Below are 18,029 nucleotides of genomic sequence, written 5' to 3' on the forward strand. Positions count from 1 at the left end.
AGAGAACAGAGCTTAATAAGACAGACCAGAGTAAAAGTTAAGACGTTGGGAAGGCACAAACATAGCGTCAACTCTTCTTGGTTACAGTGCACAGGATAGTAGCTCAGTTCTTAATGAAAGCGAACTCAGTCCATCTCCGCCATGAAGGTTGCAGGTGGGGAGATTTCATCTCGACGGGAGACGGCTGGTAAGGCAGTGCATTTGAGAAGACCGAGAACAAAACAAAATATACAGCACCAAACAAGCGACACTAGATAAGCTTCAAGTTATGTGACTTGGTAGTGACATAAAGGACCACTACCATAAAGGTCACCGAGCCTGTGGGTTACTAGAGAAAATACAGAATGTGCAACAATATCGAAAGGTTTCTTGAAACGCAGCAGACCACAGACGAACTGGTGAGTTTTGAAAACTGCATTACACATAGGGTGCTGACTGAGTCTCTACTGCATAGCTCATGCTAAAGCTGTATCGTTCGGCTATTTCGAGTCAAGTATTGCTTCATGTCTAATGTAATACTTAAAACAACCAAACAGGTCTAAATTTGAACAACATCGCCATTCTTATGCGTGAACCTAACAACTTGAAACCAGTCAAAGTCGGTCTTCCAAGCCGAAAAGCGCTTTAAAACCAGCAAACCATATGCACTTGACCAGACTGAAGACAAACAGACCAGATTAGGCAGGTTTAAGATGTTTCTCCCAGTCAGGAATTTACTAAATTTGTGTGTGCAAGGCCTTGGATGACAGTTGTGACCCTTTTGGGCAGTTCACACTGGCAGGGTGTCCACAATAAAGTGAACGATAATGTCCTCCGTGAACTATCTTAAAGGGGTCCAAAGTGCCACCGAAACATTCTGGGACAAACGGGAAAGAGAATGGAAGAAATAACATGAACTAGATTTGAGACCAGATTATAAATAGCATGAAAGTGGGACTCCTTTTAAGAGGAAACAGGATGTCTCCAAACAAAATATTAACAGATGAAATGCTTCATAAACAACAAATGGTTTTGAACCAATGTTGGATGATCAAAACGAAATACTGTTAAAATCGATGCACACATTGCCGTTTCTTCATTTAGCCTAAAACAGACTTGTTGGTAATGCCAAAAAAACAAGGTGGGTTTATACCAGGGCAAACGGTTATGGGGCCCACTAAGTGTACCAACATAATTTGTCCTGCGAGTTCAAATGATGACCCTTCTTAATACCTCGTCCGAACTTCTTTTTAACATTAGAGGTTTGAGAACTGCACAGACATGTGGTGTCATTGAGGTTGATGCAGTCTGGAGGAAGTCTAAATCTAACTAGTCGCTACATTTATATAAAAAATATATATTATTATTTTACCTAAAAGAAAAAAACCCTTCTCTTAAAGCCTTGAGTGATAGTGAGAGTCCAAAAACTGTTCAATTAAATCCAGAGACCGCCCAGCAACGCCAAGAGCCAACAATGCAGAGAAATATCAAAAGGTCTCATTAAAGAACTTGAGCCAAAATGGAACCGAAAATTTGCATCCGACAAGTAGTAAGTGGAGGCAAAACATTAAGGGAAAAAAAGAAACTTTACAAAAACAACAACAACAACAGCAAAAGGAAAAGTGGGAATGTCAGGCTCTTTTCTGGAATGCTGCTTCGAAACAAAACACAATCTTCCTAATGTTTATATTATTTGGTCTAATTGCACTTAAGTCATGATTTCATCCATCTGAAAATGTTCAGTAACTACAAAAAGTGAAACTGCAGCATTTTCTCTTGGCTAATGTGTAAACAGTGTCAACCTTGCCTGTCAGTTTCTCGAGAGCCAAAAACCACCAACAAAACTGAATACTTCAAAACAACACAAACATTTTCCCTTCATTATTAAAAGAAAAAACTAAAACAATAAAACATATCTGATTCCTGTTAAAGAGTCAGTGTGAATCAATTGAACATATCTGTGCAATACAAGACCTGCAGTACAAGTTTTAAAAATCACCCGTGGGTAATATTGCCAAGAAGAGAGACAGAACGCAATACTGTACAAGAGTTCACCAATTACAGAAACCAAAGAAGAAACCATAAAAACCTCAGCACAGATTTGAAATTAGGAACCGTATTAATGAAGCTCTCTCAACACTGGTCCTAACCAGGCATGACGTGACAAGTTTCCAGTGACGAGTAATTTGTCCATCCAAACCACAAGCAAGAATGCTGTGACAAAATCTATGGATGGACCAATGAGATTTCGCGGTAGGCTGAGCTACCCAGCACAACACAACAAAAATAGGAATTGACAAAAGTGATTGGCGATTTATGCAGACACAACACAATGTAACTCGAGCATCACTTGTTTTATCATGTCACACCTGGTCAGGACAATGTAAGGTAGACCAAGGCCAAGGTCTTTATATAAATAGCAAGAGCTGATCCTGAACATCCTAATCAGCGGGTGTTTCAGAAAAGCCCCATTTCGAGGTTTGATTTCATATTAGTCATCACTACGGGTCAGAATTGCCAAAAAAAGAAAGGTGCTGTTTTAGGGCTAATTGCATGCGTGGAATGAACTCCTGTAGTAACTGTTAGAGTGAGTATTATCACAAAGTAAAACTGCATTATCTTAGAAAATCAAGAGAAGTGCAGGATAAGGTTAAAAAGGTCTTTACATACAGACTGCAAAAGCTGCACATAGAAAAATCGAAATACAAGGAGTAATCTATTTTACGGGAATGGGTAAAAAAAACATGAAAAACAACTATTGCTTTAATTTCGATAACTGAGCAGGGTCAGTCCAAACCCAACAGCAGTGAAACTATACTTGTCTGTGCTAAACGCTTCCAACGGGACGATTTCATTTAAACCTGCATGCTTCAGAGCAATAATCCATATCCACGGGAGCAAGACGTTCGCAAACGACTAGAACCCGTTCCACATTTGGTCTCAGCTTCGCAAGCACGGCTGATTTTGGCTGACACCACATGTTGTCTCCAGGAAAAGGGCACAACAATGTAGGATAGACTGAAGGATGCTTCCAACCATGAGGTACTATTTAGAGGCGTTTTCCTAGGCCAGCCTTACTGGGAAATGATAACTGCAATAGGTTGAGGAGGAGAGATCACATAAAAACTGGAATGCAGATTCAGAGCCACCGCTGAATCAAAACTAAAAACCTCGGAGGAGTCGTTAATGCAACTGTTAAGATGCGTGTGAGACTTCATCTGGAAATAGTTCCTGATTGTAGAAAGATTGTTGGATCAATTGATTGATGTGACGATGCTGGGCAACTGTTCTCAAACTCCAGGCTAGAAAGTAGTCCTCAGCAGAAGCACCCTGAGAAGAGGCAGGGAGAGGAGGAGAGTGTAGGAAAGCGAGGACAAACACACCTCTAGAGAGAGACGCATTAAAAACTGTCCAAGTTTTAAGGTCTTAGCCAATAAAAGCCTGGCAGCGCAACAAGGGAAACAGTCAATGTTTAGAGAGAAAGAGCCTGTCTTTTAGGGTGGAAAAGTTGTTGAGCAATCTATCCTTGTGTGTCCTTCTTCAAAATATATAATTATTATAGTAAAGGCTTGTCAAGATTCTATGGCTGTATCCCATTCTTATCCCTGGCCTTTCTGAAATAAACATCTACTTGAGCAACTGCAAGATATCTTTATGCAAGTGATCACTGCCAAAACATGATAGTTCACCCACAGGAACACGCAGACGATGCAGGCTTTGGTATGTGATTTACCAGATAAAGCTGCCATGCAGATCATTGCGAACTCTGACTATGACCTGGCAAAAAAAGTCCTCTGCTTGAGACCAGAACCGAAGAGAACTGGAGAAGGGGGTGGCAGGGGGAAATCTTCCAATATGTGCAAAATCTCAAACATTCTGAGGCTACATTCTCTCTCCCTCCAACCACGCTCCCTCTTTCGCATCCGACTGACACTTCACTCCCAAAGACAATCTCTTTTGTGTATGCTGCTACTTGCCAGCGTTCGAGCGCCCCTCGATGGATAGTTTGACCTCCTGAGGGATAAACGATGGCCGAGAGGAGCCAGAGGTGGCAGCTGAGACTATACTTCCATCCTCATTCTTGATGCAATATCTTTGGAAGCCAGGGGCAGACCAGCGCCTCTGGGACGCCCCTAAAGAAGAGGCTCCCGCTCCGCTTGCCGGTGGAGCATGACCCTCAGTGTGCAAATAGTAGTTGCTCTGGCTCCGAGTGTGCTCTGCTGAAGTCCTGTTCGGTCTGGGGGACACATCGATGTGTCGAGGACCCCCGACCTGCATGGCCTCTTCCTTGTCCCTGTCCCTCTCTCTGTGGATGCGCTCCATCTTTAATTGGTTTGGTGGCCGAGGGGTGTGCTGGGGCGCCGGGGGGCCCATGGGCTGAGGTGGTGCTCCTGACGTGGAGTTGGCTTTGGTGGGAGTCCGGGCCTGCAGTTGCTGTGGCGGTTTCTGCTGCAACGTGGCTTGCTGCTGCAGCGTCACGGACACGCAGACGTCGCCCACTTGCAGATGATGGCAGGTGAGACCGTACAGTTGGGCAGTCCGCTCGGGGCTACAGGACGACCAGCCCTGTCCGAAAACGAAAAACGGGTGTTCAGGGGGAACATCTATAGTCACTTTGCTCTGCTGCTCCCCTACGTTGAAATGCAGTGCCACTAGACCGGGCCTCTGACTAGCGCGGATGTCCACCACCATGCTTGAGTCGATCTTAAGCCCACCGCTCACTTCTGCGCTTCGCATGAAGTCCTGCGTCTGCAGATCTTCCACGCGCTTGAGCTCTCCGGTAGCCAACTGGATGATGGCGCCCTTCATGAAGTGCGACGGGCCGGTGGGTGCCAGTAGAGGAGCCTGTGGTAAAGCACCAGAAGCTGGAGTGGGAAGCTGCTGACCATGTTGGGGAGGTAGCTCTGCCACCACCCGCTCAGGGAGACACGATGCTGCATCAATGGCTTTTGTATATGTAGAGGGAGAAGCAATTATGGCTGTTGTGGCCACATCGCTGGATTGATAATGCTGCTGCTGCTGCTGCTGTTGTTGGTGGTGGTGGTGGTGATGGTAATCCAGGGGCACGAGAACAGGCTGCCCATTGGCCAAGATCACGGCGTGACCTTGTTGAACGATATGCTGCTGATGAGCTCTGGATTCAGCAGGATTTAATGCATATGCTGTTCTGACTTCACTCTGAGTATCTCGACTTCTCAGAGAGCTTTGAGACAGGTTCAGTGGGACATGTGCTGCTTCCTTTCGACTCGTGCCATGGACAGGAGAGGACAGTCGTCCAACCACCTGCTGGACCTACAAATGAAATGACATAAAATATAGTCAGAAAAATCTAAAAAGGAACAGTTTATTGAATATTCAGACAAAATATATTTTGAAACAATTCTAACAAAAGTTTTGCATGCATGTTTTTCTTTAATATAAAATTTGATACATCAGAAATGTATGGCTCATATAGTAATGATATAGGAGAATATGGATATCTCACTCGAGGAGGAAAAAACAGAGCAAAAATATGCAATTTAATGTTATCAGATTTTAATAACAGTTCAGCAGACTACTTGCATAAAATGCATATGAATATCAGTTGTCACTCTATAGCCTATCTCCCAATAATATCTTAGTATATTTTAATATATACTATAATATATACGATATTTAAATGCTTAGTTTTATTGTATTTTTTCATTGTAGGGGACAAAGCATAATGCAATGTACTGATGACTAAGAGATGAACAAATAAAAGTCTTTCAAAAGCCTGACGTATCATTTGATACATTTTAACACGATCTTTCTTTAAATTACATATAGATAATGAAGTAAGTTGCTTAGAATATAAAAATGTATCATTCTTATGTTTACTTAAGAAAAATCAGAAAAGATTTCACAGCAAAAAGACAAATGTAACAACCTGAAGGGGAACGCTGTTAAAATTATACTAAAAGTTATACTTTTACTTGCTAAAGAAGTATGAACTATCAATCAGACAACAGAAGGCATGTAGTAGATTGTGTACAACAGGGTTTTCACCCAAGTTTTGATCATGTTGATCATTTAAAGGCCTTAGAACAGTAGGCTTAATAGAGATAGAACGGACATTTTGGTGGAAGTTCCTTTTTTCATAAAGCACTATAAGCTGAATAGTGACAAATGAGAGGCGAGACCTGCCTCAAGACTTGTCACAGCAGATTCGGCTGGGTATAAATCACAAAACAATCTCTGTTGTTTCTAAGTAGTAGTAGCCTGAGTTACTCAATCCTCAACACACCCAAAGAACAGCTAATAAAGGAAGGAAGTGGTGTAACTTATGCTGACTCACAAGAATTGCCTCAAAAAAGACAAAACTCTGAAAATACTTTAAATAGGGATGAAGCATGAGACATTTAAAATACTATTCTGTCAGTGTAGGTCCAGATTATGCTACAATATTACATCAAGTTTGGTTTTGCAAAGTCTGACATTGCAAAACATCACAGTGAGTGGTTGCACTCCAAGTGAACCTTACTGGTTGGATAATGGTCAGGTTGTAGGTAATGATTAGTTCAACAAAGAAACCTCGTTTCCAACTTCTATCCAAATAAGGATCTCTGGGAAGTTGTAACAACTTGTAACATCAACATCAAGATTTTCTGATATGTTCAGTGGAGTGTTGATATTCTAAACTAAACTATACTATTGACTTAACTAAAATTAGATGTGTTTCCTTGGCAAATAACTGAAATTAATTTTTTTTTAAAGCTGAATAGAAAAACATAAAAATGACAAAAGTAGTAACAAAATTATTAAAACTTATTCTAAATTTAAATTAAAACCTACAATAAATACTATAATAGTATATTATAGTATATCTATAATAGTACAGTGGGATCCAGAAATCTGAACACACACTAGAGCTGTGCGATATTGAAGAAAAATGCGATATGCAATACCTTGTTAAATAATGCGATATTCGATATTGCAATACGATATTGCTTTAAGTGTGTAAAATCTAATTAAATTATATTTAAAAAAATATTTAAAAACTGAGAATGATACCATTTATGTGTTTTACATTCTTTCTGGGAAAAGAAAGCATTGCTACAACTTCTGAAAGCGACTAGCAGTGCTTTAGCAAAAATTTATGTCACAAATCTGACAATATAATTTTAACATCAATGTAAACAAATAAAACTTTTAATGCCAATATTTAATGTTCTGATATTGTTAAATTAAAGCAAAACGATTGTGTTTAGATGAATACTCATCAAGCATTTTGACATAACTGTGTTTGTATTTAACAGTTCGAGTGTGTAACAAGACACGAAACAGAACTGAAGGGATCACACGCTTTCAGAGGGGGCGGCTTGTGCGCACGTTTCGGTGTGTGTGTCAGACAACAGACAGTGCGAGACTGTAAGGAGTTGTTTTTCGTAAGTTATTGCATTTAATAACTATTTTTAACATCAAGCAAGTCACATAAGTAACAGTCGTGTGCCCAGTCATTTCTCAGCTATATGCATCGACCTGAAACATACACTTGTCTTGTTGAAGAAGCCTATTAAAATCATTCAGATATTGCGTGCCGTTGTGATATACATATCGCGATATGTACATTTGCGATATTTCAATAATTTCGATATATTGTGCAGCCCTAACACACTTTAGTAAATGTAAACATTTAAGAATTAAAAATTCTGATTTAAACATAAAAAGAAAGCCCAGCATATACATTGATTCTTATATCATTTACAAATTAAAATATAAAACGTGCAGTTATTTGTTTAATTGGGTTCTCTTCATCTAGAGTCTAGACACATGACATGAAAGGTGCAGTAAGCGATTTCTGAGAAACACTGTTGAAAATTTTACTCAACACCTAAACAAACGATTTTGTGAATATTTGCTAGATGTTTCTGTTGAAAAAAAAGTGTTTGTACATAATCCTGGCTGTGTAAAATGAAGGGGAAAAAAAGGGGGATCGGACGATCCACAGAGCACCCAAACATTCTTGTAGCCAATCAGCCACTGTAAAAACAAATGTTGGTTTAACTTAAAGCAAGCAAGCAACCTGGTTGCCTTAAAATTTTTAGTTCATTGAAATAAAAAATTTGAGTTAATACATTAAAAGGAAATTGGTTTAATAAATAGCAACATAGAAAAATATTGTATCTGAACCACGTAAATAAATTTTTTTTTTGTGATAAATCATGAAAATTGCTCAATTTGGTTGTTTCACTGCATTATTACAAATAAAACACAATTACGTTTTAGTGCCTTTTATGGGTGATTGTACTGAATGCCAATGGAGGCCTGAGGCCTTTCTGAACCATCAGCTTTCAACAAAAATATCTTAATTTGTGTTCCGAAGATGAACGGAGGTCTTACGGGTGTCGAACGACATGAGGGTAAGTAATAAATGACAATTTTCATTTTTGGGTGAACTAACCCTTTAACTCTAATTTTTAATTTCAATTTACTCAATTTTAAGGCAATCAGGTAACTTAGTTTTAAAATATTTTTTTACAGTGTAGCCAAACCAACCCTTTAAATCACAACTGATTCATCCATACTTGTGTGAGCTGTCTGACACCGGCTTTACACCTCACGCGCAAGCAGTGCGGTGGCAGCGCAGAAGTTGTGCGTATGGAGTGCGGGAGCAGCCCACACCCGTTGCGCTTTCACACTGGAAGTGTCTTGTCACGCCCAGCTGAACCATGGCTTGTGTATTGCAAATACAGACGAATATTGTTCATTCTGTCAGCTTTCTCTGTGTTCTCCTCAAACCCCTGTCTGTCTCGTGCTTTGATACAAGATGGGCAGCATATATCTGCTGCAAATGAGACGTGTTCCCCTCTGCCCCAAACACACATGCATACAACATGCTGTATATAGGTAGTTTGCATGATAAAGTTAAGATATGCCTCTAGTTTTAATCATTTAAATGGGCCTTTGAAATTTTTGCAAACACTTCTGCTAGTGATTTGTTAGTGTTTTTTTTCTCCCAAAGCACTGGATGTCGTTTGGTGATGGTGAGACACACCACTACATGATTTCATGGTGAAATTTGTCGTTTTTTATGTTAATCAGGTCAAGTTTGATCAAGAACAATGCAATGCCTCTGCGTGCGGTGTGAATGCTCTAATCTGTTAACATGGGCGCCGAAAAAAATATGAACGCGTGCAGTGTGAAACCGGCCTGATGAGGCAGCTTTTAGTGGTTGCATGTGTTGCATAGCATGTTCGCTATTTTGGGGGCGGAGCAATGACGATTGTCGATTTCAAATATCAACAGTGTTTCTCAGAAATCACTTACTGCACCTTTAAACAAAGATCTCATCACAATATAGGTCAAAATTATAAGTAATATAATTTCATAATCAAGTCACTACTGATACTGATATATTTAAGTGGTGTGAGTGACTTTCCACCATTTTTAATCAACTTTTCTGCAGTACACTCAATAGTCCAATGATGTGGTAGTCCAAATTACTGTTCCAACAAGTCTATAAGAAATCAAAATTGACTTTATAAATTTACTTAAAAGTACATTCCTGGTGATATTGTAATAACTTGCTCTTCCTCTGAAATAACTTCCCCTTTTCAAATAGCTATTTAAGCATTGTTTTAGCAAACCCACATTTGCCCCAGGATTAGAGTATTCTGACATGTAACACCCACTATCCAATCAATTTCTGATTATAGCAAGGCAACAAACCATCTGCAACTGTTTTTATGAATTGTAGTAAAACAGAACTTTAAATATGTGGTTGGTTCATTTAGCAGCAGTTTTAATTGGCTGGCATTAGCAATAAAATTGTTGTAATAATGTCATACCAAGGAAATCCACAAATGTCTCCCAGTTTGGCCTCAATACATGTCATGTTTGTGTTCTAACAATTCCTTTATGCAGTTTCATCATGCTTTCATACACTGTTCCACATAAAAATCGCACTTTACATGCCCTGGATCTTTATTTTTCAAGCCACAGCATGTTCTTTTTCAATTTGTCGTTTGAAAAGGTCGAATTCTGGAGTGAAAAACCACAGACCTTTAATAACCCACTTTCTTTGAATGGACCCTTTTAACATTTCCGTGGTTCTCAGAAATCGTCAGTTGGGTAACCTTCCATAGTGGTGAACGGGAGATGGCAGAAAAAAATATTTTTGCATTACCATTTGCTCCGATAACAAACGGGAAAAAAATCAATGATAGCGTTTCCATGGCTTTCCAATAGAGGGAAATAACCAAGAGATTGATTACGTTGTAGGGCTGTAACGATTTGACCAAAAATAAAAACCTTGATTAATTGGACATTTGACCTCGACTACGATTAATGAACGATTATTTTGATTTATTTTTTTTTGCCCTCATAAGGTTTTTGAGTAAGTTCACTGATAAGGTTTGTACTTTAAATATTTTCTACTATTAAAGTTGGATTTTTTTTTTTCTACTGAAAAAGTGCATTTCTTTGTGATTTTAAAGTACTTGAAGGAAACGGTTCACTTTCAGCAGTTATTGTCTATGGAGCAGATTTCTGCTTGTTGTACATCAGATACAGATAAATTAGCACATAGGCCTACATTACATTTATTTGAATGCATTAATGAGAGAGAGTGATGGTGTGTGTGTGAATTACTCATACCGTCTCTATTCATTATGAAGCTGTGGTTTGTACTTACTTCAAAGGTATTAAAATATATGCCTATAACGGTTGAGTTTCTAAGCTACTTTAGTGACTTTACTTTAGTCACAGGACAGTGTTGACACTGCATTTCTGCGCTGCTCTCTGCGCGCGATCTTCACATGATGTGCGAGCTTCTGTCTGACTGTTCATGTGTCACAATATATCAGGCATTAGTTCAACATAATACACATCTGATGGTCGAAACTCGCTTTAATGTTCAAACTGGCAGGGCTTAAAACACATAGGCCTACAAATGACAAACTTTGTGAGGACGCACTTGATAGAGGTCTGCCTTCAGGGCGCGCGCGTTGTCAGAGACGCGACACGGCTCGGCTCTCTGTGTCACAGAAAAAAGCTGAGCACTGAACGGAGAAGTTTTCCGTATTGTTGTTTTTGAATAGTGCACAATCGCGTTAAATGTTGAAACTGGCAAGCCTTTAAACGCATACTTGACAAACTTTATGAGCACGAAAGTGAAAGCGATCTGGCTTCGGGGCTTGCGCGCGCCGTCTCTCTCGGTGTGTGTGTGTCAGCGCGTAGGCTATAAGAACAGCAATTAACTGACCTGTATAAACTGTGTAAAACATGCAGTTACTATAGTGATTCTGGGCATCTATAAACACAGATAACTGCTCCTGCATCTCTGTGTGCCTGCAAACTGCACTTGATGTGACTGACGGGGCGGAGTCACATGAAAACCGAAATAACCGACATGGGAAAAATACGTCGGTTAGAGGTTCTGAATGTCGGTTTCGGTTATTTTTCGATTAATCGTACAGCCCTATTACGTTGGTCAGAAATGTGTCGTCAGTCCCTCAGCCGTTGTATTAGAAACACTGTCGCATTTTTTTTTTGTCATTTACTGCAAAGGTAATATAACACAATGCATAGTGTTATACATCATGTGTATTAAATTTTTAAAAAACTAAATACGAAGAACTTTATTAGATTTGCAATGCTGCTAACCGTGGAAAAGCGTCATCACAGTCTGTGAAAAGGGTCCATTTCTAAAACTCTACGAAACTTCAGCAAGACATTTTATATACTTTAACACATTGATCCTATAATAGTAAACCATCCGTTCCTCACCTCGAGATCAGTGTCTGGCGTGCTGCTCTGTCCTGGCGACATTCTTCCCTCCAGCCTGCGGTTTTTCAGGCTCTTGTCTTGCTGGGGCTCAAGCAGCAGCCGTGCACTTCTGGCCGAATAAACTGCATCTTGATGGCTCTCCCTGCCTCCGTGGTCTCTGTCCCCACCATTCACCTCCCTTTCCTGCTCGAGGGAGCTGCTGTGCAGGTCTCGCTGAGGTTGGACGCCCCTGACGGCGGGGTGGTAGAACATAGGCACGCCTCTCGGGCTGAGCTCCCCGGCAGGTAGCATCCCTACAGTCCCAAGCGCCGCTTGTGACACCGGCTGCTCAGACGGGAGCACCAGAGGCGCTGCCATTTTGGTGTACGCGTGGGTCGAGATCTGCTGCTGCGGAGAGGATGAGACCACTCCTTCCTGAATCACTGATGCGTATGGAACCAGGTGAGGCTGTGAAATGGCGGATTGAGGTGGTATCAAGGAGCTGGGAACAAATCCCGGAGGCACGGCGTAGGGAACCGCAGCACCGTATGGAGAGCTAACAAACTGCAAGGAGGAGTGTGGGATCTGGGTGTAGCCGAGCGGAGGGTAGGGAACACTGGTATGCTGTAACACCGAGGAAGGAACGGTGTAGGCAGGAGAAATGTGGCTAAGAACAGGCGAGTAGGTGCCAGCGGGCAAAGCTACTTTATAGAGCATGCTATACTGGTCCATGGGTACCCCGATGAGACCCTCAGCACCCTCCACCCCATAATGCATGCTCGGCTGGGCTCGCACCCACTCGCCACTACCACTTTGGGCTTCTCCGCTCACTCCAGAGCTCTGTAAAGACGGGCCATCCTCGCCTCCTCCTCCACTCCCGATTCCGCTGCCTCCCGCTCCGCCGCTGATGCTACTGCTGCTGTTGTTGTTGGTGGAGGTGTTGTTGTTGTTGTTGTTAACAGGGAGGTCCCGCTTTTTGGGAGGGAGGCACTCCTGGTTGCGCTCGTGGACTGGCTTCATGGTGATTCGGGATGAGAATGGGCGCTGTTACTGAACAGAGGAAGGGACAAAGCCTGACAGCCGCGGAAATAGCACCACTGGAAACAGCTCTGAGAACCTCCCACTGGCCTCTTCCATCACCTTACCTAAACGCATAAAGAAATGAGGAGTAAATATAAATGATATATTTAAAATAATGATGTATAGGCTAGTGCTCAACATACTGAGCGGGCCAATAAAACGGCTGGTTTAGTGATTGTTGCATTTGCATAAATCTGGTCAATTAAAACATGTGGCCAATTTGCCAAATGTCACTTTCAAACTCTGCATATATAAATTGCTAAAATATTTTTGGTAAATTTTGAGTACAATTTACTGCCATATTACTTACAAGCAGGGCTTGACATTAACACCCACCAACCCGCCATTTGCGGGTGGATTTCAGCTGTGGCGTGTAACAGTCACTCCCACTAGCAATTTTGGTGGGTTGAATTTTATTGTAGTCTTCTCAAAAGTCATCTGTTATAATCGTGTTGCGCATTTACCAATCATACGCAATTCTTTTGATCTTATGAATGCAATGTCTAATAATCAGAGGTGTTCAGATTAGTGATCGCTGAAATGCCAGACTTTTGTTAAGAGCGTTCTCACCCACTGAAATCTGCACTCTCATCATAAACAACAAAGGAGATGTTTGTGCAATGTACGTATGAGATGCATTCATCATATAGTGATTGACTGTTTTGGTTCTATTTTAGCCGTGAAAATAGTACCATAATGCATCTGATGTGAATGGCATAAAGTTGGCTTGACGTTGGACGTTCGATATTCGCAAATTTAGGGGTCGTCCCTAAAGTTACATATGACATTGATATACACGTTTCTAACTTCAATTGCATTTGAAAAGAATGCCTTATATAGTCATAAAACCAACTGTTAAGTGTTCATCTAGGTACGATGCACACCTTTTAGATTTTTGATATTTAATAAAATAAACGGTCAAATCACATTAATATATGGATATGCATTTCACTAGGCTACTGTGGGCTCATATATAAAATATGCTAGATTTAAACATGCCATAGCTAATAGAACACTGATGAGAATATTGCTTGAGAACAAAATATACACCAAAAATCTTCTTTTTTCAGACAAGCAACTGTTTTCTCTGTCTAGATTAAGGAGCTTTACACACACATGTATTAGAGCTAAAAATGACCTGCCATATTATACATTTCATGTAGACTTGATTTGGGTGTGTACAGTGGTCATTTACATATAGCCAACAACAAATTTCCCAACAACAACAACATTTTGTTTGTAGTAACTTTGGAAAACCACCAGCCACAGACTGGTGAGCAAAAAAGTTAATGTCAAGCCCTGCTCACAAGCAACGTGCAAGAGTACATGTTTTCAATTTTGTATTACATAGCAATTTAGTTCACATTTCACATTTTTAAAGGGCATTTTTTCACCAATTCTGCTATTTTTAACCAGTTTTGTGTCGTTACAATGTCAGTTGTACATGTAAATGAACAATGCATAATCATTCTCCCAGATCTGCTCATTTATTTGTCAGTTTGAAACAACTATCAATATTAGAGTTACAGCCAAGTTTGACTCCATTCAGATTATTTGGATAATATTCACTAATACATACAATTTAGCAATTTATGTGCCAAACTTAAAATTATGTGCGATTAATTAAACAACCATACATTTATATTATATTATAATGCAGGTGTTGTTGTTGTTTACTAAAACTATTAAAATGTTTTTCGTAACAAGGCTAAAATAAAATAAAAATAGATTATACATTTTTAAAAAATTAGCCGAGGATTTTGCATTGGCAACTAGCTGAAATATTTACTAAATTAACTAAAAAATAACTCAAACATAGACTAAAATTAAGTCTGCCAGATAGCATCCTGAAAATCTGACATTGTAATGTTACAAAACCGTTTGAAAAACACAATGACAACATTTGAGGTATGACTGCGTGTCATTTATATTCTAGAGAAAAATGTGGAAGTCTCTTTGAGTAACCTTAACCACAGACGTGTTTTACTCATACATCAAAACAAACCACTTTTCTAAAAAAACCCATTGGAAATTACCGAGGAAATCCACAAATGTCCCTTCGAGTTCGGCCTAAATACAACATTGAGGATACTAGAAAGCAACAAACAAGCATCACTAAACCTCATTAGTGCAGTTAAAGCTTATATACAAATAAGCGAAATCATTCAAAATGTAAGATTTAAATCACATTTTACCACTATTTATTTTATTTACAAATGTTGACATTATACTCTAAAATCTGTTATTAAAATGTCAAAGCTTAGGCCTATTATAATAATTTAACCTTATTATATCTTACAGAAAAACACTAAGTGCCGTAACAGACATAATAGTTAAATGAATTAGGCCGAGAAGATAAAGCACTCAAAATACATTTCTTCCAAGCTAACTGTATCGTGCCCATGATGCTTCTGTGATTCATACACGCTAGATTCAATAAAGGGAAAGAAAGTGCAGAAATAGCAGACTAGGCATTTCTGTCCATGTTCTCTTAAAGAAACAGACACCAGTTCTTCTCATATCCTGTGGGCCACAATCTTGCCATATCAAAAAATAACTTGGAACGCCCTTTATATTGAAAATATATCCTCTTTTTTGTGTGTGAGCTGTCTAACATTTGGTATATTTCACATTAATCCAAATCTAGGCATTGTATGGGTTTAGACTACAGACTTCAAGTATCTTACATAAATACACGACAGCCTTTGTTTTAATATATTTAGACAAAGTAAAAGTTAATAAAATACCACAGAATATCAATTCTAGGTGCAATTTTTGCTCCTTAGTAAAAGTAGTTTTCTGATACAACATGCCAGGTGGATATCATGCACAGCCAGCTTTGCAAATATAGTAATCTCTCATTTTAATAGCCAATTTCATAAATAAAACAGTACTCATTGAATCGCTTGCTAAAACGAAAAGTTTATATGACACGGAAACTTCACCGGACTACATTGTCCTGACACTAATAAACTGAAACAACATAAAGATAAGCGGGAAAAAATATGAAATGGCACAAATAAAATGCAATAACGTAAATGTCGATGTTTTTGGTGTGAGCGATCCCTGTGAGCATTGACATCGCGCGCAAGTGAATCGTGGCACAGGTCAAGTAGAGACACTAGTGATGTTTTCATCAAGACTCAAGCGTTAGCCAGCTGCTATTAAAGCCTTTAACTTCACTAGCCAGACGTTTCACACGGGGAATATAATCATTCATTTGCATAGAACAGTTGGGTGCGCTCGCTTCATCGCGTCCAGTCAAACTTTGGTAGTCAAAGCATGTTTGAAACTAAAGCAGGAGTAAATGAGAGGCTGGGATTTCCACCGGACCGCCGCTAACGGGCTAATCGCTCTTCCCACATACTCAAACCGCCGCTTCTTCACCCGCACGCAAACGCCCTGCGACAAATACACTCACCTCCGCATGGCATCGTGTAGACGACGGGCAAAAATACAGACTCTCGGTGGAGTTCGTGCAGTAAATCAATGGTGAAATATGGGCTGGTGATATCTGCCCATTCCAGAGGCCAGCAGACTGAAGCCCAGCGGCGCGCGATGATGACGTCATGGAGGAGTTGATCCGCGACTCGTTCAGTACAGCAGAAACATTTCAGTTTTTAGGGAAACTTTATAAATAAAATCTGGGTTTGTAATATATATATATATATATATATATATATATATATATATATATATATATATATATATATATATATATATATATATATATATATATATATATATATATATATATATATATATATGTATTATATGACATATAGTATAATATCATATATATATATAATATACTATATTTCATTTAATACATACACACGTGTGTGTGTGTGTATATATATATATATATATATAATTTTAAACTCATAATTGTATTTATTTATTTGAAGATGGATATTTTCTTTCTTTTCTCACAATTCAGTGAGCATTTCACTTTGTTTTCCCCTCATGTTCCGTATAATATCAATAGAGGGCAATGTTGAGCTGTATGTTATGTTGGGCCTTGACAATTAAATAGCTTTACTGCCTCTAAGATAAAAATATCTTTGCTGTTCAGACTTAGAGGTTACAAAGCCGGGTTAAAAACAGCCAGACTGATAACACTAATCAATGTTAAAGGGATAGTTCACCAGGAACTATCATTTACTCAACCTCAAGTTGTTCCAAACCTGTATGAATATACAACCTCAAATCAGAAAAAGTTGGGACAGTATGGAAAACGCAAATAAATAAAAAAAGAAGTGATTTCTAAATTTACTTTGACTTGTATTTCATTGCAGACAATATGAACACAAAATATTTCATGTTTTGTCTGGTCAACTTCATGTCATTTGTAAATATGCATCCTTTCCTGTCATTCAGACCTGCAACACATTTCAAAAAAAGTTGGGACAGGAGCAATTTAGGGCTAGTAATGAGGTAAAATGGTTAAATAATGATGTGATTTGAAACAGGTGATGTCAACAGGTGATTGTAATTATGATTTGGTACAAAAGCAGCATCCAAGAAAGGTCTAATCCTTTAGGAGCAAAGATGGGCCGAGGATCGCCAGTTTGCCAACAAATACGTGAGAAAATATTGAAATATTTAAAAACAATGTTCCTCAAAGAAAGATAGGAAGAGATTTGGATATTTCACATTCAACAGTGCATAACATAATTAAAAGATTCAAGGAATCTGGAGGAATTTCAGTGCGTAAAGGACAAGGGCGCAAGCCTAAGCTGAACAACCGTGATCTCCGATCCCTCAGGCGGCACTGCATCAAGAATCGTCATTCATCTATAAGCGATATCACCACATGGGCTCAGGACTACTTTGGCAAACCTTTGTCAAGTACCACAATACGTAGTTACATCCACAAATGCCAGTTAAAACTGTACTGTGCCAAAAGGAAGCCCTATGTTAACAGTGTCCAGAAGCGCCGTCGACTTCTCTGGGCTCGGAGGCATCTGGGATGGACCATCACACAGTGGAAACGTGTACTGTGGTCAGATGAATCAGTATTTCAGGTATTTTTTGTGAGGAATGGACGCCGTGTGCTCCGGACCAAAGAAGAAAAGGATCATCCAGACTGTTACCAGCAACAAGTCCAAAAGCCAGGGTCTGTCATGGTATGGGGTTGTGTCAGTGCCTTTGGCAAAGGTAACTTGCACTTCTGTGAAGGCACCATTAATGCTGAAAAGTACATAGAGATTTTGGAGCATAATATGCTGCCTTCAAGAAGA

The 18,029-nt window shown here is 39.5% G+C and overlaps 1 protein-coding gene across 1 annotated transcript; it reads right to left on the reverse strand.

Annotated features, from left to right (window-relative positions):
* Nucleotides 1-3,735: 3,735 nt before the first annotated feature.
* Nucleotides 3,736-16,321, reverse strand: atxn1l (ataxin 1-like). Its single transcript, XM_079809414.1, has 3 exons — nucleotides 16,208-16,321; nucleotides 11,728-12,851; nucleotides 3,736-5,271 (listed from the first exon to the last, which is right to left on the reverse strand). The coding sequence occupies exons 2-3, from the start codon at nucleotides 12,724-12,726 to the stop codon at nucleotides 3,949-3,951; spliced, it is 2,322 nt and encodes a 773-aa protein (XP_079665540.1). The 5' UTR covers nucleotides 12,727-12,851; nucleotides 16,208-16,321; the 3' UTR covers nucleotides 3,736-3,948.
* Between the last annotated feature and the right edge of the window lie 1,708 nt (nucleotides 16,322-18,029).

Source organism: Gobio gobio, assembly GCF_949357685.1.
Source record: "Gobio gobio genome assembly, chromosome: 2".
Taxonomy (NCBI): Eukaryota; Metazoa; Chordata; class Actinopteri; order Cypriniformes; family Gobionidae; genus Gobio; species Gobio gobio.